Here is a 24,473-nt window from a genome sequence, read left to right as displayed (position 1 = left end):
GTAAGGTATCATTGTTCAGGCCCCCGACTAGCTCATCAAAGTGCTTATAAGAGGCAGTTTGAGAGATTATGGACTGGGGTGCAGACAGTTCTCACTTTTGAGCCCTGGGCCTCTTACACTGTGGTTCATAACAGCACAGAGATGGTGAGTATTGAGAAGATCGTGATCTATGGTGTGGTTGAGAGGTATATCTTCTTTTCTGTTCCACAGTGTAGATTCCTAAGGAGTGTAGTGCGGTCTGAGAATCCTTCAGGATGTGGAGAGAAAATCTGTCTTCTCCGCAAAGAGTTTGGCCCTTCAAATTGGAAGTCTGTAGCTCTTTGGGCAATCTAGAGAGGTGTAATGAACAAAAAAAAAACAACAACAACAAAAAACACACAACCCACAACCCACCTCAGGACCACTGTCATGGAGACTGGGCGGACAGCTGTAACAGTTACATCCAGTAATGTCTCTAGGACCGGTCTGTCTATTAACTGACCTTCTCTAAGAATGGTCTGAATCTGTTCTTTTTGTGTTTCCAGTAATGTTTCAGAAACATCCTGGGTTTCCCAAGATTAACAAAATTGTTCTGGCCATGACAGTTTGGTAATTTATGACTCTAAACAGTAATGTTGTTGATGAATACGCCATCTTGCGAAGCCTGATCATATGGATTTGACTTGGCATTATGTTGCTCGCTTCATGCATTAACCACATCCACTGTGATGGAGTTGGGTTGCGGATGTTGAAAACAAAGTCTGCCTCTTTGGGTAGAGATGTAGGGTTGTTTTTGTTTACACTCTGTTGCTGGTTGGGTGCGATGGAGGCTGGCTCTGCCAGATGATTTTGGTAGGATCTAGAATCAGCTCATTAATTGGGAGGACAGTTCTAGATGAGAAGGTAGCGTGCAGACTTTCCACCAACTTGTGATGTGTATCTGCCACCTCCTTTAAGGGAATCTGCAGCTCATCTGCCACCCTCTTGGTAAGATCCAGAAAGTTCTTAAATCTTCATCTAGTGATGAGAGGTGGGCAGCACAGTCTCATCTAGGAGAGATGAGGAAAAGTGTGCTGAAGAGGTTGCTTCCTTTTCAGGTGTGGTTTTTTTGTTTGTTTGTTTTTCCCCTTCCCCCTTCTTCCCTGTTCTGAAAAATCTCTCTCCTGTCCTGGCTCAGGTGCTCTCCAGCCCTGGCTCAGGTGCCAGGCTGTAGCAAACCATCTGGTGGACTCTCCCTGAGAGACGGTCACACCATGTGTGTGTATATACCCAAAGAGTTACAATATGGCCTTGGGAGGGAGAGGCAGGCACGGGCAGTTGGCGTGATGGAATTGGGGATGACCCTTTGTGATGTTATTGACTTGAACTGGGACCGTATATAACATTGTTGCCACCAAGGTCCTGTAGTGGCACCAAATCTTGTATAAAGGGGGTCAAATAAGGTGTCTAAGATGAGGTTATGGTTTGCTGGTTAGGATTATGCTATCTGTTTGCATATATCTTTAAATACAAAAATGATACAAGTATTGGCTCTATACTGTGTGTATTCCAAATTTATGCTATGCTTCTGGGTGACAATCAGCCAAGTTGGTGTAAGCTCTGCCTAGCCTGCTTGATGGCCAATTAAGGACCATCAGCTATACAAGTGACCCATTGAGAGAAGGTAGACACGCCTCGTGACTCAGCAAGGTATGCAGGGACCTGCCTATGGACAGAACTCTGAGGTTTTTCCAGACCATGTGATGGACAGCTTGTCCTTGGGACAAAGAAAGAAAGACCACATGGCAGGAGAATATAAAAAGCTGCTGCAGCTCCTCCATCTTGTCTTCAATCCTGCTTCTTACCTCTGGAGGAACTTTGCTGCACTGAAGCTTTGAACCAAGGACTGAATGACCCATCCCAGCTGTGGATGTACTCCAGAGACTTGATCTGAACCTGCAGTTTATTCCATCACTGCTGCAAGCCTGAACCAAGAACTTTGCCATTACTCTATGTAATTGATTCAATTTAATCAATTCTAGCTCTCATCTATATCTTTTTCCTTTTATGAATAAACCTTTAGATTTTAAAGGATTGGAACAGCATGATTTGTGGGTAAGATCTGATTTGTATATTGACCTGGGTCTGGGGCTTGGTCCTTTGGGATCAAGGGAACCTTTTTTCTTTTACTGGGGCATTGTTTTCATAACATTCATCCCCATAACGAGTGGCACTGGGGGTGATACTAGGAAACTGGAGTGTCTAAGGGAATTGCTTGTGAGACTTGTGGTTAGCTAGTGGGGTAAAACCAAAGTCTTCTCTGTTTGGCTGGTTTGGTTTGTCTTAGTGGGCATAGAAACCCCAGCCTTGGGCTGTAACTGGCCTGCTTTAAGCAGTTTGTCCTGAATTGGCACTCTCAGTTAGGTCCCTCCAGAACCAGCCTTGTTACACCCTTGTAGTGTGGTGGTGGGCCACCTTGAGGGGCCAGGGAACGAGCTTCTCCTGGCCAGTGTCAGATTTGTCAGTTGGTAAGGGTGCCACTGACTGGGGTATTGGCAGTATACAGCCCAGTGCTAAGAGCGATTCTGGGTGCTGGGACGTGCTCGCTACCAGGGTCCTGGTACCAAGTAATGGGGATTGTGTTTCTTCCCCAATCATCAGGTCTCCAGGGTACCAGAGCTCATGCAGTACCATGGGTTCATTTGGTACCACAGAGGAAGGTCCGTGGTACATTGTCAGTACCAACAGTTGGGCAGAGCACTCCCTAAATGAGAGTTTTGCCCGGTACAAAAAGTTTGTTGGTGCCACTTTTTTAGAGACGGTATGGTAATTGTCTCTTCCTGGGTACTGAGACCACAGGTCTCCAGCGTATCAGAATACCTGTGTTACCATGGGCTCATCCAGAACCCCAGAGGAGTGTCTGTAGTCGGTATCAATGGTTGGGAAGGTGCAGAACACTTCCTAGATGGGAGTTTTGTTGGATCTGGTACCAAAGGGTTTCTCTATGCTGCTCTTTTAGAGATGGTACAGTAACTATCCCCTCTCCTTAGGGATACATTTGCCTCAGAGCATGACAGTGGAAGCCTCTGGTATCTGGGTGCCGTAGCAGAGCTGACAGCAGGGCTTCTCTGTGTCGCTCTTTTAGAAATGGTATGGTAACTGTGCCCTCTCGGCAGTAGTTGCCCAGAGCAGAACTGAGAGCAGCACAGAGCTTACAGAAGCCCCTTGTCAGGAAGGAGAGCAGAGCTCAGAGCAGGACAGAGCTCACAGCAGGAAACCCCTTCTCAGGTTTCAGCTACCAGAGCTTGGGTGCCAAACCCCAGCAGCAGCTGAGCTCACAGCAGGAGGTTCCTCTGCTGGTATTATCCTACCGAGATGGCCAGACTGCTGAACTGGGGAACACCCCTCTGGCTGGCCAGTTGCTCCGAGGAGCCTTTCCAGGGGGAGTCTGTTGGTGGCTTCTTCTTTCTCTCTCCTCCTCTTCACCACTCGACTCCTTTTGAAGTGAAGGCTCTGGGGATGATCCGGGGTCAACACCCACGGGAGTCCCTTGCAGACTGAAGTGTTTTCTCTATAGGGAGGAATTTTTACTTCAGCTCCCAGCTCCTGTGAGGCTGCAGTTTTAGGTGTGGCAGCTAAAGCACTTCTGTGAGGGTCTCCCAGGCAGTGAGTGTCTGGCCATTACAGGAAATGACTTCTGGCAGGAGAGGCACCGCTTGGAGCGGAGAGAGCCAGTCAAGCCCCTCTAGCAGGGAGGAATATGCCAAAGAACATTATCTTTACTTTTGTTTTTTTTTTTAAACTGAAGAAGAAATAATTATGAGCCTACTAGATGCCTGGGGAGCAGGGGGGAAATGCCCCCAGACAGGGAAGGAAAGTGAAGTTCTTTTCCTTTTTCTCTTTTCTTTTTAAACCAAAGGAATAAAACAAAACAAAACACTAGCCTGAGTACTTTTAGGGAGAACAAAAGGTAACAAAACAAAAACACTACTGAGGCCAAAGGCGGTAGAGAAGGAAGAGAGGGGTTCGCCAGTGCAGTGCAGGCTCAACGGGACACTGCTACCAAAAATGTCCGATTAGAGGTGCAGGGGCACACAGACACCTAAAGTGGAGCACCCATAGGGACACTACTCCAAGAAGAACAGCAGGATACCAAGGAAGGAGAAATAACTTTTGAAGTGGTAAGAGTGGCCCATTATAGACAGTTGACAGGAAGGTCAATAAATAATAAAGATGTTGAACAAAACCGGCCCCAGGACTGACCCCTGGGACACTTGGCTTGATACCGCCTGCCAACTAGGCATCCTGATCTCTAATAAAGTTTGGCTTAAGCCTTGAAGCACATGGTTTAATATTACTTCCACAACATTTTATAGTAATTAATTATGGCAACTGGATAGTCTTGATATCCATATAGTCATCTCATTTTTGGCTCTTAAGTTCTTGGCCTCAGCAACTGCATGTGGCAGGGAGTTCTGCAGTTTTATTTACAGATTGTTACAAAAAATATTTCCTTTTATTGGGTTTGTTTCATTGACTGTGCCTGGTTCTTGTTATGAGACAGGGAGAAGAGAAGTTTCTATTCTATCTGATGTATTTTTATCGTGGCCCCGTCTTACTGAGCTCTTTTCTAAGGTAACAGTCCTAATCTTTTTAATTACTCTTCTGCTTAGTTTCTCCAGGCCCTTCATCATTCTTGCTGCCCTTCTCTAAGCCCTCTCTAGCTCTGCAATATCCTTTTTGAGATGGGGTGACCAGTACTGCACACAGTTTTCCAGCTGAGGTTGCACCCCTCATTTATATAAAGGCATTATAGTAGTGTTGAGCTACGCATTGAACAGAGGTTTTCACTGAGCTGTCCCATTATGGTGCCCAGGTCCCTTTCTTGGGTTGATACACTTTACAGGGTTCTAAATTAACTGTAAGGAGTAGTTTAGTAATGCAAGAACTCTTAGCCACAGCATTGCACCATGACTCCCCAAGTCTTTTCAGAGTTGCTGCTTTCCAGGATACAGGGCCAATTTTAAAAGCTAGCTAGGGTGTTTAAAGGTGAAGAGGGGCACTTACTGGGATTTTCAAAAGCGCATTAATTCCCAGAAGTGTTAGGTATGTAGGCACTTTTGAAAATACCACATGGTGCCTAAATACCTTTAAAAATCTGGCCTTCGGTCCCCCATTATGTAGTGACCTAAATTCTTTGTTCCTAAATGCATCACCTTGCATGTGACTGTATTGAATGAGCCCAGTTTACCAAGCAATCTAGATCATTCTATATACATGACCTGCCCTTATTGTATACCTCTTCACAATCTGTCTCTTGCAAACTTTACCAGCAATGATTTTATCAATGATCTGAAGGACACTATTCGATATCTGCAGACTATTGGGCCAAGACCTCTGTGGGACCTTATGAGAAACACAGCCATTCTCTTTTAACAGTTACTTTGAAGTCTATCAATTAGCCAGTTTTTAATGCACATAATATGTTAGATTATAGTGCTGTAGTGATTTTTAGTAAGAATCGTAAATATTTTTGTTAATACTTATTTAATTCAAATGAATAACATTTTGGGGAAGAAACATGTTAAAGATCCAAATACTTCCATGCCTTCAAATAGATATCTGATAGGTCTTATAGCAAATTTAGGGGACACCAGAGTGGACTCTTCTAAAGCAAAACACAGGCAGAAAACTATCTTTAAAAAAAAAAGTGAACCCAAATCCCTTTCAAGCCTTTTTTATCCATTGCAAAGAAGGGGCACAAGCCCCATGTTATAAAAATTATTTGCAGGTCACCTTTAATCTTGCATTCCCATCTATTCCAGAGCTGCAGCTGGACAGTAGCAGTAACCCAATGGCAAACCTAGTCAAAGCTGTAACCTGCTTAATTTTGGCAGAGGTGCTTAAACTTTACCAGGCAGAGTTCTGCGCTGGCAGGAGGCTGTAGGCCACATGCCATTGGCAAAAGAGGCAGCTGACAGCACTTCCTTTCTGTGTTTTAATTCTGAGATAGTGACAGCATTCAGGCTGCAGCTCTGAAAACTGGAAGAGGTCCTTGTAACAGGGGTTAGGACTCACTACAGCTGGTGCCTCCCGCTGGCTGCTCCGGGAATTAGCTCTGTCCAGTCATGGAGCACCTTTTTCACATGGTGCCTTGCCCCTCGTCTGCTCTGCTGCTTTGGGGACCCTCATTGCCCCCCGCTCAGCAGCGTCCTCTTCAGGACACTGCCCTTCGGCAGTGCCCACTGCTCCGGTCTCACCCCCTTCCTGGGGTTTGATGTTATCAGCAGCCCACGATCTGCACCAGTTGTAGTGGCCGGCTGCAGTCTCTAAGTCTAGCCCCTTATTGCAGGGCCCAGCCACAGCCTGGATCGGGCCATGCTGCTCTTCAGCCCGGTGTAGCACAAGGGGAAGGGGGGGGACCCAGGCCCACCTGCTATTCTGGGTTCCAACCCAGGGACCCTCTAGCGGGAGCCTCTCTGCCCTCCTTCTCTCCCCTTGCCCTGCTATTGTCCCTGGGCCACTTTCCCTTTGGCCCTATGCACCTGCCTGGCCTAGGCCAGCAGCCTGGGGTTTTCCTTGGCCAGAGCTCCCCAGCTCCTTCTGGCCTTCCCCAGCACTGCTCTGTCCAAGGTGCTACCTTCCAGCAGAGGAGTCAGTCCTCCTCCCTTGACCACCAGGGAGAGACTCCCTGCTCCCTTCCTAGGCAGCCTTTATATATGGCTGAGTCTGGCTCTGATTGGCTGCCTACCTGCACTGCCTCCCTGGCCTGCTGAAGCCCCATCTAGGATAGGGGTGGGGCAGCCACCCCACTACACACCCTCCCCCTTAAGGACGCTCTCGGGGGGGGGGGGGGGACACTAGAGACCCCTGGTAGAGGAGCCGTGGGCCCACCCTCCTTCACCGGGCTCCGACCCAGGACCCTGTCATTGAGGGGGTGATCCACTCCGGGTCAGCAGGGAATCCTACCACAACACGCTGCCCTCATTGTGGTGGGAGATACCACTCCCTTCCCTTTCCTGGGTCACTTCCTACCAGTTCTCCCATTGTAGCAGTCCCTTTGGCATCCGGGCCTTCACGTTCCTCAGCCCCTGGGGCTCCCCGGGGTTCCCACAGCTGCCAGTCTCTAGTACCACTTCCGGGCCCATCAGCTCTCCTCTGTAAGAGTTGCCCCTGCTCCTGGGTTGGAGCATCCGCTGGGTGTCCAGCTTCCTCAGTCGCCCTCCCTGACTGAGCAGCTCTGCAGGCTTTTGTACTTGACTCTCTGTTGGAGCATGCCCAGCAGAGCCTCAGGGGCATGGCTTCTTCTGCCAGAAGGGAAGGGTTGACCATCTCCTTCCCAGTGCAGGGCCCATCCGCCTCGTCACACACCCTCCCCCTTAGAACGATGGTAGGGGTTTCCCTTTCCTGGTCCCCTTCCTCGTCCTTCTTTTCTCCCATTCGGGAGAAAAAGTCTGCATTTCCATGGGCCTTACCTGGTCTGTGTAGGACTTGAAAGGAATAGGGCTGGAGGCACAAATACCACCTCATAATTCGGTCATTCGTTTCTTTCATGCTGCTGATCCAGTGGAGGGGGCTGTGATCAGTCACTAAGAAGAATTGGTTCCCCAGCAAGTAGTACCGCAGTGTTTCGACTGACCACTTAACTGCAAGGGCCTCCCGTTCTATGGTAGCGTAGTGCGTCTCGCATGGAAAGAGCTTCCGGCTGAGGTATAAAATGGGGTGATCTTCCCCCTCTACCTCTTGTGACAGTTCCGCTCCTATACCTACTCCAGACGCGTCCGTCTGGAGAATGAAAGACTTCGAAAAGTCAGGTTGGATTAACACTGGCTCCCTGGTCAGTTGTTCTCGGCGCGCGAGGAAGGCATTCTCGCATTTCTCTGTCCATTGGATCTTCTGGGGCTGGGTTTTCTTTGTTAGGTCCGTCAAGAGGCAGCCAGTGTCGAGAAATTAGGGACAAACCACCGATAATACCCCGCCAACCCTAAGAATTGTCGTACCTGTTTTTTGGATTTAGGGATGGGGTAGTTCCTTAAAGCCTGTACCTTATCTACCATGGGGCGTAATTTCCCTCACCCTACCGTATAGCCTAAATAAGTCACCTCCCGCTGTCCTAAATGGCATTTGGCTGGATGTGCCGTGAGGCCCGCGTCCCCCAAGGCTTGTAGTACTTTGGTTAGGTGCTGAATATGGTCTCCCCAGTTGGAGCTATAAATGACAATATCGTCAATGTACACTGTGGCTTACAAACTGTGGGGGCTCAGTACCTGGTTTATGAGCCGCGGCACCATGCAACCCAAAGGGCATCACAGTAAACTGAAAAAGGCCAAACGGCGTAGGAAAGGCTGTCTTTGCTCTTGAGGTAGGTGTAAGGGGGATCTGCCAATAACCCTTGGTTAAATCCAGGGTGGAGATAAATTCTGCCTGTCCTAGTCTCTCCAGTAACTCGTCCACCCATGGCATGGGGTAGGCATCAAAGTGAGAGATGGCGTTCACTTTGCAAAAGTCCATGCAAAATCTTACTGAGCCATCTGGCTTGGGGACCAGCACTATGGGACTTCTCCAGTCACTCCTCGATTCTTCCACCACCCGCAGGGTTAACATTGATTCCAACTCCCTCTGCGCAGTCTCCCACATTTTCTTAGGAGTGGGCGGTGGTTCTCTCTCTCACCTTTTGGCCGGGGATAGTGGCGATATGGTGGCTGATCACCGTTGTCTTTCCTGGTTGAGTGGACAGTACTGTGGGGAATGCGGCTACCACCTGCCATATCTGTTCTCATTGTGTAGGGTGGAGCTCCCGGCCAACGTCTACCCTGCCCGGCTCCTCGTACTCACCGGCCAAGGGCCCCAGCTCAAGCTCTGGGGCAATCATAAAACCCTCTCAGTCCTTCCACGCCTTCAGCAGGTTCACGTGGTATATTTGGGTGTCCCTTCGTCGCCCGGTCATCCGGATCTCGTAATCAACGGGCCCCACCTGCCGAACTACCTCAAACGGTCCCTGCCACTGGGCTAATAATTTAGACTCGGGCAGCAACAGCAGAAGTTCCTCATCTTCGTCCCTCGATTGTACTGGATCTGCTGATTCTGTTGTGCTTGTAACAGGTTCTCTCTGGCTCGGATGCCTAGTTCCCGAAGCTGTTCCCTCAAATGGAGGATATACTGGACCAAACCTTTGACCCGGGTCTCTTGTTCCTCCCAGGTTTCTTTCAAGAGGTCCAAAATCCCCTGGGGTCGTCTCCCATAGAGGAGCTCGAATGGGGAGAACCCGGTGGAAGCTTGTGGCACCTCACGTATGGCGAAGAGGAGTGCTGGCAGGTACTTGTCCCACTGATGGGGGTCATCCCCCACGAATTTCCGCAGCATCACCTTCAGGGTCCCATTAAAGCGTTCTACCAATCTGTCCATCTGGGGATGGTAGACAGAGGTCTTAAGGGCCTGGATGTTCAGTAGTCTGCAGAGCTCTGCCATCAGTTTGGAGGTTACATTAGTCCCCTGGTCTGTCAGTATCTCTCGTGGCAACCCCACCCAGGAAAATATCAGTGACAGCTCATTGGCGATGACAGGGGCCACAGTTGTTCATAAGGGTACTGCCTCTGGATACCTAGTCGCATAGTCTACTACGACCAGGATGTATCTATGCCCCGAGCTACTTTTCTCCAGGGGCCCCACCAGGTCAAGACCTTTCCGTTCGAAAGGGGTGCCAATCACTGGTAGAGGCACCAAGGGGGCCCTGGGTACCCCCTTTGGGCTGGCCTTTTGGCACTTTGGGCAAGAGGCGCAGTAATCACGGACCTCTTGGTGTATGCCGGGCCAGAAAAACCGTTGGGCTACTCGTAGGAACGTCTTTTCTCACCCCAAATGCCCTGCCTAGGGGACCACATGGGCCAGGCGGAGCAGTGCTCTTCAGAACCTTCGGGGAACCAACAATTGGCGCTCCTCAGCTTGTGTCTCTGGCTCCTGGGCCACTCGATAAAGTAAGTCATTGTAGATTTCAAAATGGGGGCCTTGGGGCCAATATTGCCAAGGATGGGTCTCTCCATCCCAGCTGTCTGCTTGCTCCCAGGTTTGACTAAGGCTGGAGTCCCCTCTCTGTTTCTCCAGGAAATCTCCATCAACCAACAGCCACCTCATCTCTTCTCCTGTCGGAACGTCGATCAGGGTTTGGCTCCCTTCGGTTACTTCGGGCCCTCTTGATGTCCCCTCCAAGGGCCCTTGTGGCCCGGGTTGGCCCAACAAACCACGCTTCCCATAGTGGGCTCTCTTCCCCTTCCCAGGCTGACCGCTCCACCCCTGCATAAGACTGGCAAAACCCGGCCAGTCGTGACCCAAGACCATGGGGTATGCTAATCTAGGGGCCACCCACACTAAGCAATGCGCCTCTTGTTGGGCAACCTCCAGTTGTACCCAGATGGTGGGGTAAGCCTTCACGTCCCCATGTATACATTGTAACTGTATCGGGGCCCCAGCAGGAAGGGAGTCCTCTACCAGGCCCGTGCGAATGACAGTGTGGCTGCACCCCGAGTCAACCAACACTAAGGTTGGGGTTCCCGCCACTCGCACCGGGATCACCATCTTCGCTGGCCCGTCCTTCTGGGCTCGTCAGTCCGCCGTCAGGACCTGTCCATAATTACAGTCCATGTAGGGGCACTCTCTCCTGAAATGCCCCCTTTGTCCGCACTGGTAGCACCTATCATGATTCCCCTCCAAGGGTCGGGTGTCTTGCGGTAGGCTTGACTCCCCAGACGGGTCCTTTTGGTCTTGGGACAGGCGCGCTGCCGAGGGGCCCCGGTTCTTGGGGTTTGTTGGAGACCCCGACTGCCATGCAGGCAAGCAGGGACCTCCCCCGCTGGTCTTATGCGCTGCTTCTTCTGGGGGTCGGACTCCCTCTCCTGAAGTCCTTGTCTTAAGACCCACTCGCCCTTCTGGCTCCGCCGCCATGAAGTTTTCGACGAGGGATGTAGCCTCTGCGAGGGTCTTCGGCCAGTGTAGTTGCACCCACTCCTTCCCCCTGGTGGGAAGGATTCGGAGGAACTGCTCCAGCACCACAGCATCGGCCACCTGGCAACTAGTATGGCGGTCAGGCTCTAGCCACCTCCAACAGAGGTCATGGACCTTCTGGGCTATGGCCCATGGTCTGGCCCCAAGCAGATATTTCTCTCGACGCAACCTCTGTCAGTACATCTCTGGACTGATGCCCATCTGGTCTAGGGTGGCAGCCTTAACCTTCTCATATTGCAGTGCCTGTGTGTCCAGATTGCAGTAAGCAGACTGTGCAGTCCTGTTAAATAAGGGGCGAGAATAGTGGCCCAATGCTCAAGGGGCCACCGAGTGGCCGTAGCTACCCATTCAAAAGTTACTAAGAAGGCTTTGGGGTTGTCCCCCAGCCTCATCTTTGTTAGGGGGCTTATTCCTTCACCCACTTACTTCCCTGGTCCTTCTCGCATGAACAGAGAGCAACAATACCCAAAGTCCAAAGGTGCAAACAATTCGATGTTTATTGGGGTGAACTTCCAGCAAGCATGATTCCAGTTTCCTTCCTTAGTATCCTCCTTCCCAGCTCTGACACCACAGAGCCTTACGCCTGTGTCCCTGTTCCCATTCCTACCCTTAGCCAAACATGATTCCAACTTCCTTACTCCCATTCCCTGTTCCCATTTCCCCCTTTAGCAAAACATGATTCCAGTTTTCTTACCCCCATTCCCATCTCCCTTACCCACGTGCCCATGCCCATGCCCACCCCCACCCACTCACTTCCTCATTGACTACAGATTATGTAGTAAAACTTGAGTTCTGCTTAGCTATACCTTAACCAATCATTTTCCTGAAATTTAACTAACCAATCCTAACATATTGTCCAATTATATCCCACCACCTTAATTAGTTTACACCCAGCAAAATTAATTATACAGCAGACAGGAACAATCACAGAACCAGACAGAGATTATACAGACAAACAATAGCAAAGTGGGAACTACAATGACAAGACAACACAGAAGCGAGGATTTCACATCCCAGCTATTGATAAGTGAGTTCTTGCCAGACAGGATGCTATCAAACTAAGTTTCCTTTTACGTTTTCTAGGCACTTCCCTTTCTCTGGAGGTGATAGGAACTATCAGGACAGGATTGTATTCCTAACAGCCAAATAGCACCTTATTTCAGTGTGACTAGTTTGGAATGTGAGGATGTGACTGTTTGCTTCCCAGCTTATGGCTGCCTCTGCTGCTTAGCCAAAGGCCTTAGCCTAAGAACAGGGCCTCAGACTGTCACAGTAAGAGAAGGCCCTTACACCAGCAGACAGTGATTTTGATTCTTTTATACCTCTATCACTAGCCAAGTGATGAGAATACACCTAAATTCTTAGAGTATAGGCCTTTACAGACAGGCCTGAATATCTATATCCTAACAATCTTCATCAGCCGCACCGGTAGTCCTCCGCAGCCCTTCCCTGGCCCTCCTCCGGCTGGGTTGGTGAGGGAGGGGGGAGGACTGGCTGCTGTTTTCAACAAGGTCGCCACCTGTTGAAAGAGTCGATCTTGACTTGCTTGGTGCTGGGCAGCTAACTCCCGAACCAGCTGTTGCTGGGATTCTTGTTGCTGTGCTGCCTGCAGTTGCTGCTGCGCCGCCAGTTGCTGCAACAGCTGTGTCTGCTGTTGTACAGCTTGTTGCTGCTGGTTTTCCAGGAGCCATTTTAGGAGCTTGTCCATCTCCATCTTCTACATAGGGGTCCTTCTAGCAGGCCCTGGTCGATGCCCGCATTCTCCACCACTTGTGACGGGGTTAGGACTCACCACCGCTGGCACCTCCCGCTGGTTGCTCCGGGAATTAGCTCTGTCCAGTCATGGAGCACCTTTTTCACGTGGTGCCTTGCCCCTTGTCTGCTCTGCTGCTTTGGGAACCCTCGTTGCTCCCCGCTCGGCAGCGTCCTCTTCAGGACGCTGCCCTCCGGCACTGCCCACTACTTCAGTCTCACCCCCTTCCGGGGGTTTGGTGTTATCAGCAGCCCACGATCTGCACCGGTTGTAGTGGCTGGCTGCAGCCTCTAAGTCTAGCCCCTTATTGCAGGGGCTAGCCACAGCCTGGATCGGGTCATGCTCCTCTTCAGCCTGGTGTAGCACAAGGGGAAGGGGGGGACCCAGGCCCACCTGCTACTCTGGGTTCCGACCCAGGGACCCTCTAGCAGGAGCCTCTCTGCCCTCCTTCTCTCCCCTTGCCCTGCTACTGTCCCTGGACCACTTTCCCTTTGGCCCTCTACACCTGCCCGGCATAGGCCAGCAGCCTGGGGTTTTCCTTGGCCAGAGCTCCCTAGCACTACTCTGTCCAAGGTGCTACCTTCCAGCAGAGGAACCAGTCCTCCTCCCTTGATCACCAGGGAGAGACTCCCTGCTCCCTTCCTGGGCAGCCTTTATATATGGTTGAGTCTGGCTCTGATTGGCTGTCTCTAACGCAGCCTCTGATTGGCTGTCTCTAATGCAGCCTCTGATTGGCCCTCTAGCGAGCCTTCTCTGATTGGCTGCCCACCTGCACTGCCTCCCTGGCCTGCTGAAGCCCCATCTAGGATAGGAGTGGGGTAGCCACCCCACTATAGTCCTCTTCACCGTGTTAAAGACAAGGGCAGCCACTGGGGATGAGAAACTTGATAGGCCTCACTTTGCCTACCATTGCGTTAACTGACTTGAATGTGCTTTGAAAATGCGAGGGATATACTTGGAGGGAGACTGGTTTCAGAGTAGGAGCCATGTTAGTCTGTATTCGCAAAAAGAAAAGGAGTACTTGTGGCATTTGTTAGTCTCTAAGGTGCCACAAGTACTCCTTTTCTTTTTGGAGGGAGACTGTTTCCTTGCCAATTCTGGCCTTGACTTTCAGAGCTCAATGAAATGAAAACACTACTTGACAATGGGGCTAGTACCTCACAAAATTCTGCTAAGCTAGGCAGCAGGTAGTGCAAACTAGGACTGAGACCTAGTTTCAGACCATCTTTCAGTCACTGCCAATCACCCCTTCGTTTCCTCACGCAAATTGTTGCTGTCTGGGGTGGGAAAAATGTGTATAACACAGCCTCATCTTTTGAGACAGGCTTGGCAGCCCTTTCAGTACAAGCACACCAGCTGATGGGATGTGCTCTTTCTTTTAATTTGTTTTCCTCCATTCATAAAAACCTGTGTCTTCAGTCAGCAGTTAGTTCCACAGCTGTTGGGAATGCGTCCCACACCATGTGAGTGGAGGCAATAAACTCAACCAGGCTCTCTAGCTGGCATGCTGACTGCAATGCCAGTGCAAAGGGGTTGTGTGAGGGCATATTACCAATGACCATTTTAAGATAAACAAAGCTGTTTTGAAGCACTGACTGGTGAACAAAGATCCTTTCCACGGCACCTATATGGCACTATGCTGCTGGGTTAAAGCATGCTGCTTATCTCTAGCCCCTTCAGCTGCAGCTCTCATCGTTTACATCTATAAATATATAACTGTTTTTTATAATGGTTGTCCAGTTGCTTTTTTTGTAATAAAATTTGAAAACATCCTGCCCTTTCCTTAGTTATTTCACCAGAGGGACAAAGCTGTACACAACTGGGAGGACTGTGGCTGGCTAGGGAGCTTATTCAAACTGCTGGGGTAAGGTGGGGTTAAGCTCAGAATGGGGGAGTTCAGGGAACTGATTTGATTGTTATACTTAACTCAATCTTAAAGCTCCATGTGCTGAGTGTCTTACATTTTCTTTCATGTGATGGGGTGTACAAACCCCACACTGGGCAACAAGGGATTAATGGATTATTTTGGGCTCAGCCATCCCCGCTTTGCCACACCTCCAGCAAATGCTCCAGCTGCTGGAAGAATTAAAAGGCAGGCAATTAGCTCATTTGGGGGCAGAACTGGAGGTGAACAGACCTACAATCCACAGCTCCAGCATCACACAGCAGAGGGAAGCCTAACTGACTCTGACACAGTTGCCCAAAGGGACCGTCTCTAAGGGAAGGGAGGATCCACTTCAGAGACAACCAGAGAGGGAAGGATCCTGTGGACCTTGGAAATCCCCCTCGATTTATTTTGATTTGGACTTCCCCACCAGGGGAAAGCCTTGGACTAAGCTGACTGCAGGGTGGGAACAAGAGGAAGAGGCCCAGGGAGGGCAGCCTTGGTTACCAGACTACTGGTAGTCCAAAGGGCCGTGGGTGGGAGCCTGGTGGAGTGGGAGGGCCTGGGCTCTCCTCCCCACAATCCCCTTGGCACTCAGGGGGCCATGACCACTAGGCCATCCTCCCCAACCAGACCCCAAGTGAGGACCATTACCGTGACACTGATATCTGCTGGCAGTTGGTATTTTGCTTTCATGCTCTAGAGACTGTGATACAGCAGGGCCAGGGAAAAGTGGGAGACTGGTAGAGGGGAGATATAGAAGCCCGAGGCTAATTAAGGCCCTGTCAGGAACCTAATAAAACCCCCCTGCTTTAAGTAGACAGTGTGGAGCGAGGAAGGAGAGAGGACTGGAGTTTGGAAGTGTGTTGTTAAGAAATGAAAGACCAGAGGAAGGGAGACCCTGCTCCAGCATCAAGGACCGAGGGTAACCCTACCCAAGGGGGAAGAGGGTAAGAAACCCGCAGGGGTTGAGAGGGGCTAGGGCTCAGAGTGAGGTGCAAACCCAGACCTTTTCCCTGCTTCCCTCCTCTACCACCTTCCCAGGCCACTAGCAGGACTCTCGGTGCCCCAAGAGCAGGGGCAAGGGGTAGTGTCCCAGCCCCCACCCAGCCAAGGAAAGCACGGGACCCACCATACCAACATTGTCCATTTTGTCACAAGACCCAAGACACTGCTTATAATGAAGTAGCCACCATTTGTAAAGACACAAGTTATTTAGCAGGCTAATTACAAGGGAGCATTTGATGCCATTAATTTTAATGGCTGATACTGTATAGTTGGCAAATCATGTATTCATAGCCTTGTTCACAGGACTTTTATCTAGTTTCCTATTTTATTGCCTTTTTCTCCATTAGGGCACCCAAGTCCCTCAGATTTCAGGATGGAGCTATTAACTTAGACAAATAAGTGTCTTTTCAAACAATTGAACAAGCAAGCACGATGCACCCAGCTTCATGGAGGAGTGCCTGCATAGACAGTTGATTTTTGCCAAGACTCTTCCCATATGGGAAGAGAATTCCATTAACATGTAATCCATTTAAAGTTAACATTTGTTAAGTGTCAGGCCCCTCTGTCACTGTGTCTCCTCACGACAATGTTTGTGGTTTGAATCACTCTATGTGCTGACACTTGCACCATAACAGCTGCGTGTTCCACACCTTTGGCACAGCACTTATGAAATTGCAAGGAAGCTACTGCTGCAGAGCACCAGCTCTCAAGTTGTGGGGATTGCAAAACTAGCATCCTGCAATCTGACTCATTGAATGACATGTAGTATAATGTTAAAGTTTGAGAATTTGAGATACTGCCTGAGCAACTATTACAATAATCAACCCATTGTCACAGACTGATCAGAAATCCCAGTATCTGTACACGCAATGAATACACGTTTCCATTGCTGATGTTAACACATTTATTACATACAGAACAGATATGGTTCACTTGTTTGATAGCATAAGGGACAAAGCATGGGAAAGTATTCATACAGCAGTCTCTTTACAGAATGCCATCTTCAGACCAAACAGCGGAGTTTACAGGCCTTAAGACACTTTTTAAAATCCTTTTATAACATACAAGGTACTTTACATACATCACAGTGGAGATATGATAGGGAAGTGTATTTAAGCCAATCAGCTTTCACCTTGCTGCTCTGTAGTCACCGAATGAGGATGATAGGAACATGACAGCAGTGGCTCTTCACTTAGCTGTCACTGGCCCCTTTTTGAAAGTGTGCTTCTCTTGAAAGAAAATCTGCTTCAAACTGCAAATGAACCTGCTGAGATAAGGAGGTCTGGAACCTATTTTCTTAAGTAGCCATGAAATTTCAGTGGGAGACAGAGGACCAAGTACTGTCACTTTGATAAAACAAATATAGAACATAAACTGTAACAGGTAAAAATCTCACACCATGTTTCATAATTATCACATGGCATATTTCATTAAACTAAATAATTGGGGTCAATTACATTTTTTTAAAAATCAGCTCAAATACTGAAATTTAATTTACACTAATTAACAAAAGTTGTGAATTATTTGCTGTCTAAAGCCCTAAGTGACTTATCTTACCAGAAAGCAATTCTGGAATATGCCACAGCAGAATGAAAGCCTGACTCATTCAGAAATGTCACACGGTCTCTGGAATCCCTTTACAGAGGTACACAGCTGGAGGACTTGATTCAAATCCTCTCCTGACCTCTGTCTTCAGAGAGTAGTACGAGTGCCTATGTAATGTAACACTGATCGTAGCCAATGCAATGCACCGCCAAGGCTCTGTCTCCCCCTAAATAGGCTGTTGGGGCCTCTGTTCTCTAGATACGTGCTGTTGCCTTTCCAGCACTCTGATGTGTGGCTAATATTTATCTCTCAGCTGCGCATGCACAATCCAAACCCCGAAAGCAATGGCAGCATTGCTACTGCTAAAGAGAAAGTAGGGATTTGTCTTCACTGCCCTGCATTTTGGACTATGGGGGTATCAATAGCAGTGCACTAACTCCCCTGTGTGGATGCTGCAGTCGTGAAGTAAAAGTTCACATTAACGAATAGTCCTCAAATAGGATTACATTAATGCAACTAGGAACCCTTTAGTTCATACCAGCAGCATCCACATAGGGGAGTTGACACTAGCTAGGGATTCAGAAGACCAGCTCTGCCACAGACTTTCTGTGTGACCTTGAGCAAGTCAGTCTTTCTGTTCTTCAGATCCCTACCTGCAAAACCCTTCCCTCCCTCACAGGGTTGATGTGAGGGATAAATCCATTACATATTGTGAGGCACTCAGATATTACAGTAACGGGGGAGATAAGTTCTGCAGATAGACATGGGTACACTAGGTCATCTGGGATCCTAGAGTACAAAGACACTGACTGAGCCAGAAAACCAGCAAGTGAGGCAGTGCACATGTGCTCAAGGATTTAAAAGGCCAGAACAGTGAGGAGCCAGGAGGCAAACTGTGGCATCAGGTCTTTTAACGAATGGGTCAGAAGCAGGAGTGAGGTAAAAAAACTTGAGATATGTGCATAGGATGGAGCTAAGGTCCCCTTTCCAGCTTTTTATAGACTGATTTAACTGCAGGAGAACAACCATGAAACACAAATCCCGCCGTAGTGATGTGCTAACCCCAAAGCGCCCTCCTATCTGAGTGCCATGGCTTAGGATACACACACCTGAACTTGCATTCTCACTGGGTTGCTGTTACGTATTGGGAGAAAGTGAGACAAAATCAACATCCTGCCTTTTCTTTTCCCCAACACTCTTCTGTTTTGAGAGGAGAGCATTTCTCCCTGCAGAAAATCAGCACCAGGATGGGAATGCATCTTCATGAGTCAATAAAACCTTGCTGGGTTAACACAGAAGCCATGTCACCGGCTACTCTTTAAAACCAACTATCACTAAATAACAGCTTGTCTCTTGAAATTTTTAAGGCTTGTAAAAATAATGAAACAAAGCATTTTTTACCTCCCCTTCCAAAAATACCACATAGACAAAATAGTGCTGGCTCTTCCTTCTGCTAATCAACCAGATCCCAGCAAACTTTCATGGCAGCAGTGTCCAAGCACTCTCTGGCCTGACACCAAACACCCTTTTTTGCCTCTGACTCTACCAAGCAAACAGTCCTCCCTGATTTCACGCTCACTCAGCACTACTTAATGTTACCAACTGGCCAAAAAATAATAGCAGAGTAGGGAGGGCTTTCTGTTTTTAGCATGTGTTCCACACTCTACCCCTTTTCATGAGACCGTTGGCCCGCTATTGCCAAATAGCTGAAGTGCTTCCTGAAACCTCTGTTCTCTCTTCTCTGTAGACTTCTGGTTTAACCTGGTGCTGCCTGCTCTCAGATCCTGGGATAAGATTCAGTGCTTGGGGACAATCTATGCAGAGGGGATGGGATGAGAATTCCACCTGGTGAACTGGATAAAGATTTTCTTTGGGCTGTTGTGATTCATTAGCCTCGTTTCATTGGAGGACATGAGGGTGATGCACGGCTTCTCATGCAGGTGGCAGTGAGGCAACCTTCCTGACAACCTGGGCTAAACCTTCCAAGACAGGCTTCTGTCTCATACTTCTTGGAGAGAGTTATTTGCACAATTCCCAACTCCGGGCTTCACTCTGAAGATTCTCTGTCTTTTTTCCCCCCTTGTAGACACCAGCTTCAGAAGGAGAACAGTAATCCAACCACTCAAAGCACACGGGCCCAAAATGAAAGCTACAAGTTCAGAGGTTAGAATGGGGGTCACCATCCGATGCAGGAGCTGTTGCAGTTGTCTGGGGTTCAGTTTCCAGCAGTAGGTGTAATGCAGGTGTTCTGTATGTACATCTTGGCATTCAGACGGGAGGAGGGAGAGATATGTTGTCAGGAAAAGAGAGAATCTCATTCAGGGATGTATGAGACTTGCCAGACGATAATATGGCTCCTCTCAGCCTTGGAAAGCACTGGCTTCACTTGGGCAGTATCTTCAGCATTCTCCTCTGTCTCATCATCTTCTCCATCCCCTGCAGAGAGAATACAAACAGTAAAGATGAGCGGGAAGGGAGATCCAAAGCATTATTGCCCCTCACAAAAGGCTCATGTTACTTAGAAAAAATCAAGGGCACCATTAACTGAGCTCTTCTTTCACTGCCCGAGGACAGGTGTAATGATGGGACACTTGTACACAGAAAGACTGGTTAGGAGGGGAAAAAACAGATCTTCATAAAGAGACAAAAACATGGCCCTCCAATATCTCTGATTTCATGTACTGACCAGTCCCCCCACTCTCCTGGAGGAGCCCATCCTTACAACAACAGGTATGCTCCAAAACACAACAGTTCAAAGGCTGCAGCACTTGGGCTGTTAGTAGAAAATGCTGTAGTATTTTTCTGATGACTGTCTATGGGGATTGATCTGGGGACAGGGGTAGAGACAGCCAGTTGGGACAGATGGGGTCAAGCCAACCACATGCCCTGGAAAAGTGTGGGTAACAGTAGAGGAAAATGCCCAAGTGCTTCCTCTAAAGCAGGAGACATGACAAGTGGAAATCATCTTCTGAACTCACTACGTAACAACACAGTTTCATCTCTAATCCCATTGGTCCATGTATTACCCACAACCATTCCCACCTCACCCCTTCCCAAAAGTAGGAGCTCACCAATCCGGAAATCGATGTACCCTTCTCCTCCACTCAGCACCAGGACATTTTTCAGTTTCTGCCCCTCAGTCTCAGTGGCTGCTGTGCTGGGGTTCTCAGAAGGACTGTCTAACACACTCCCATTCAGGGTTGCGAGAACGTTACCTGAAAGAGCAAGGGTCTCCTGTCAGCACCTCTGCCACACTCCCAGAATGCTCAGCTAAAGGGCACAAATTTAGGTGATTGCCCTGCCAATCCAGTCCCTGCTGCTGCAAAACTGGATTTTATTCCAACTCAGACACAAAAACCAAAGGACCTTAAAAGGGATAACTGATCCCTACAGAGCTACAAAAGGTGCAGTGTCATCCACAGCATTCTATAGTGGGCAGCTCAGCCTCCCCTGGAGGGGCAAAGCCCACAGATGTCTTAGGGGATAAGATGGCCAAATAGAAGAATGTAAATGCAAGAATCCTCATGAGGAAGTGCCTTGGTCACCTTACCAGGAACAGAGACAAAGAACTTGACTGCATCACGGTGGCCATGGAAACAGAGCTGTGCCTGAGCCATGGAGCAGTAGGGGATGAAACTGCTGGCAGATTTGTCACTGCTGTCATCACCGTACACGTGAATGATTCCGCCAGGGCGATTTCCCTCTCCTGATGTTGGGGAGGTCTTATTGGCTGAAGACAGGGAGGAGAAAAACCCCAAGTAGTAGCTTTGTTCCCATTTATGGACCATCAGTCAGAGTGAGAAGTATGTAAGAAAAACACAAACCAAGAGTCACGTAGGAAAAGCTTTAAAGGTGCAGAGGCCCATTAAAGGTCCTCTTTAATGCCATCATTCGTGCATCATGGAGGAGACCCTACTAGATTATCTAGGCCCTCTCTCTCTACTGGCAAAGAGGCACAGTCATATCCACTGTTGCTAATAAACTGTGCTTCTTATAAAACGGGTAATAGGGAAATGCTCCTCTCTAGGGGTTGGTTGGAAGAGTAATCCCAGCCCTACACATGCTGGAGTAAGGATGTCCAGGGCATCTCAATAAAGGCCTTCTAGAGCCACAATATCCATTCTTCTGAACTCAGGCTGGCTGAGTCAGTGTCTGCAGAGTCAGAGCATCAGCCTTCTGCCCCAGTGACCAGTCATGGTACGTAGATGGGCACAGTTTGCTGTCCTGATGAAAGGGTTAGGATTCTTGGCCTTCATGCACCTGGAAAGTAGTGGCTGTTTCTCAGGTTGGTGAAGTTGCTCAGTTTGAAAGTCAAGTCAAGGACTCATGCTAATCTGTCAGTGCTCAGGCTGGCAATACAGCCTCTGCAGCATTAGAGAAGGCACTCTCAATCCCAATAGCATTTGGGCTTGTCGAGTCAAATGGAGCAGAGTTCCTTTCCTAATACAAGCACAATTCTGCCACCAGCCTAAGACCTCATACCTTGAGTTCAACTATCTGGCCACTCAAGAACTCCTCAGAGATTCTGACCATCCTTGGCTCCCATGGACTTCAATGAGAGCTAAGGATCATAGAATCATAGAATATCAGGGTTGGAAGGGACCCCAGAAGGTCATCTAGTCCAACCCCTTGCTCAAAGCAGGACCAATTCCCAGTTAAATCATCCCAGCCAGGGCTTTGTCAAGCCTGACCTTAAAAACCTCTAAGGAAGGAGATTCTACCACCTCCCTAGGTAACGCATTCCAGTGTTTCACCACCCTCTTAGTGAAAAAGTTTTTCCTAATATCCAATCTAAACCTCCCCCACTGCAACTTGAGACCATTACTCCTCGTTCTGTCATCTGCTACCATTGAGAACAGTCTAGAGCCATCCTCTTTGGAACCCCCTTTCAGGTAGTTGAAAGCAGCTATCAAATCCCCCCTCATTCTTCTCTTCTGCAGGCTAAACAATCCCAGCTCCCTCAGCCTCTCCTCATAACTCATGTGTTCCAGTCCCCTAATCATTTTTGTTGTCCTTCGCTGGACTCTCTCCAATTTATCCTCATCCTTCTTGAAGTGTGGGGCCCAAAACTGGACACAGTACTCCAGATGAGGCCTCACCAATGTCGAATAGAGGGGAACGATCACGTCCCTCGATCTGCTCGCTATGCCCCTACCTATACAACTTATACAACTTATACAACTTATACAAGGATGCTCAACACCTTGGAGGATCAGGCTCTGAAGAAATGAACTCCTCCGTTCACCAGTGAAAACAGACTAGAACTCATTACTCAAGGAGGGAGACTCCTTCCCCCGCACGCACACCCAGGCCAGTAGAAATTTTAGAAATACAGGACCGGAAGGGACCTCGATATGTTATCTAGTCCAGTTCCCTGCACTGACACAGGACTAAGTATTATCTAGACCACCCCAATAGGCATTTGTCTAACCTGCTCTTTGTCTAACATCTCCAATGACAGAGACTCCACAACCTCCCTAGGCAAGTTATTCCAGTGCTTAACCACCCTGACAGTTAGTAAGTTTTTCCTAATGTCTAATCTAAATCTCCCTGTGATGTTATCTGATTCAAATATGACCGTGTAGATCATTGTTGCTACGACTGTTATATAATTGCAACAAATGTTATGCAAAGTGTGTCAAATAAGGTGTCAACAGAAAGGGTATGATTTGCTGAATATGATTATGCTGTGTATGCATGTATCATTTTTGTATCTGAAATTATAAATATTAACGATGTATCTGTATTTCAAATGTTTGCTCATGTGGAAACTCCAACAAGGTGTTTAGCCAGCACCTTGTGAAGGACTATTTGAGTTAAATGGCTCATCAAGGGGGACTTAACTCACAATGGACAAGGGAGATGCCTATCTACACTTAATGGACTTTCCTGTGAACATTCTATCTGGAGTATAGGTAATGGCTTCTTCTGTGACTAAGCAAAGCATGCATGGACATGTGACTTGCCCATGTGACTCCAAAACACCATCTTGTTACCTTTAATTTTCCACAGTGAGAACAATAGGTTTCCCTTCAATTGGAAGAAGCTATAAAAGGCCCTGGAAACATCTCCATTTTGCCTCTTTCCTGTTCAAACCTCTGGACTATGAACTTAATGGGAGCATTCTAATTAAGGGACTGAGGACCTTCCAATGACTTGGAGGCAACCAGAGACTTAACAAGCCAGCAGTTTATTCCATCACTGCTACAAGCCTGATCCAAGAACTTTGCACTTATTGTATATACTTGATTCCTTTAACCAATTTTAACTCTCACCTTTTGTGACAAAGTGGGGTTTATTCATTTTATGTTGCATGTGAGTCTTACTGTCCTATACTAATACTGCACATGCCTCAGTTTCCCTGTGTACTGCACCAATGGTTAGGTGATGGGAATTGGGTGTGTGATTTTCGCTGAGGTCCTTGGGGCAGGTGAGGCTGCCCAGCTGTCTGCATGTAGGCCATGGCCAAACCAAGAGGGGGATGCGACGAGGTGACACCTTTTGCCCGGGAAGCAGGACAGACCAGGAGGAGGAGCAACGGGCATGTTGGGGCTCGGGTCACTGGAAGCTGGGCTGTCTGCTGTGGGGGACTGGAAGAGGGGGAGTCCAGGGCATCTGGCCCAGGATTCCCGCAAGATGGACTTGGCTGAAAGTCACTGATTTCTGTGATAACAAGTTCTGTTCTACGCTGTGTTCCTGTCGACTAATAAACCTTCTGTTTTCGCTGGCTGAGAGTCACATCTGACTGCAGAGTTGGAATGCAGGGCCCTCTGGCTTCCCCAGGAGCCCCACATGGGCGGACTCACTGTGGAAAGCGCACGGTGTGGAAAGGGATGCTGAATGCTCTGAGGTCAGACCCAGAAAAGATGAAGCTGTGTAAGCTTCTTGCCCTGGTGACAGTGTGCTCAGAGAGAGGAGGCGGCTTCCCCAGAGTCCTGACTGGCCTCAGAGTAGTTCCAGAGCATCGCCCAGTGACTCCGTGACACCTTTCTTTCTTTTTATAAATAAACCTTTAGATTTTAGTTACTAAAGGATTGGCAACAGCGTGATTATTGGGTAAGATCTCTGTTGTATGTTCACCTGGGTACGTGGCTGGTCCTTTGGGATCAGAAGAACCCTTTTGTTTGATTAAATTGCTTTTAAATAACCACTCATCATTAAGTCTAGTGTTTTTGGTGGTGCTATAAGGATTGGCATGCCTAAGGAGACTGCTTTTCTGACTTCTTGTTAGCCAGTGTGATGAAACAGAAGTTTACGTTTGTTGCTGGTTTGGTGTATCCTATGGGAGAATAACTACCAGTTTTGGGGTGTGTCTGCCATATTTCT

General features: G+C 48.5%; 1 protein-coding gene across 9 annotated transcripts in view; it reads right to left on the bottom strand.

Annotated features, from left to right (window-relative positions):
* Positions 1–16,492: 16,492 nt before the first annotated feature.
* MAPK8IP3 (mitogen-activated protein kinase 8 interacting protein 3) overlaps positions 16,493–24,473 on the bottom strand; it is a 156,264-nt gene continuing 148,283 nt past the window's right edge. For all 9 annotated transcript variants that reach the window (XM_084641154.1, XM_084641155.1, XM_084641152.1 and 6 more), the window contains 3 exons: positions 20,698–20,877; positions 20,219–20,362; positions 16,493–19,583 (listed from right to left, as the gene is read on the bottom strand). In XM_084641154.1, coding sequence (XP_084497280.1) covers positions 19,462–19,583; positions 20,219–20,362; positions 20,698–20,877 — 446 coding nt within the window. In that variant the 3' untranslated portion in view covers positions 16,493–19,461. The remainder of the gene's footprint in view (positions 19,584–20,218; positions 20,363–20,697; positions 20,878–24,473) is intronic.

Source organism: Lepidochelys olivacea (genome assembly GCF_965140295.1).
Source record: "Lepidochelys olivacea isolate rLepOli2 genome assembly, chromosome: 10".
NCBI classification, from domain to species: Eukaryota; Metazoa; Chordata; order Testudines; family Cheloniidae; genus Lepidochelys; species Lepidochelys olivacea.
Note: the sequence above shows the minus strand (reverse complement) of the source record. Positions and strands in the feature narration are given on the sequence as shown.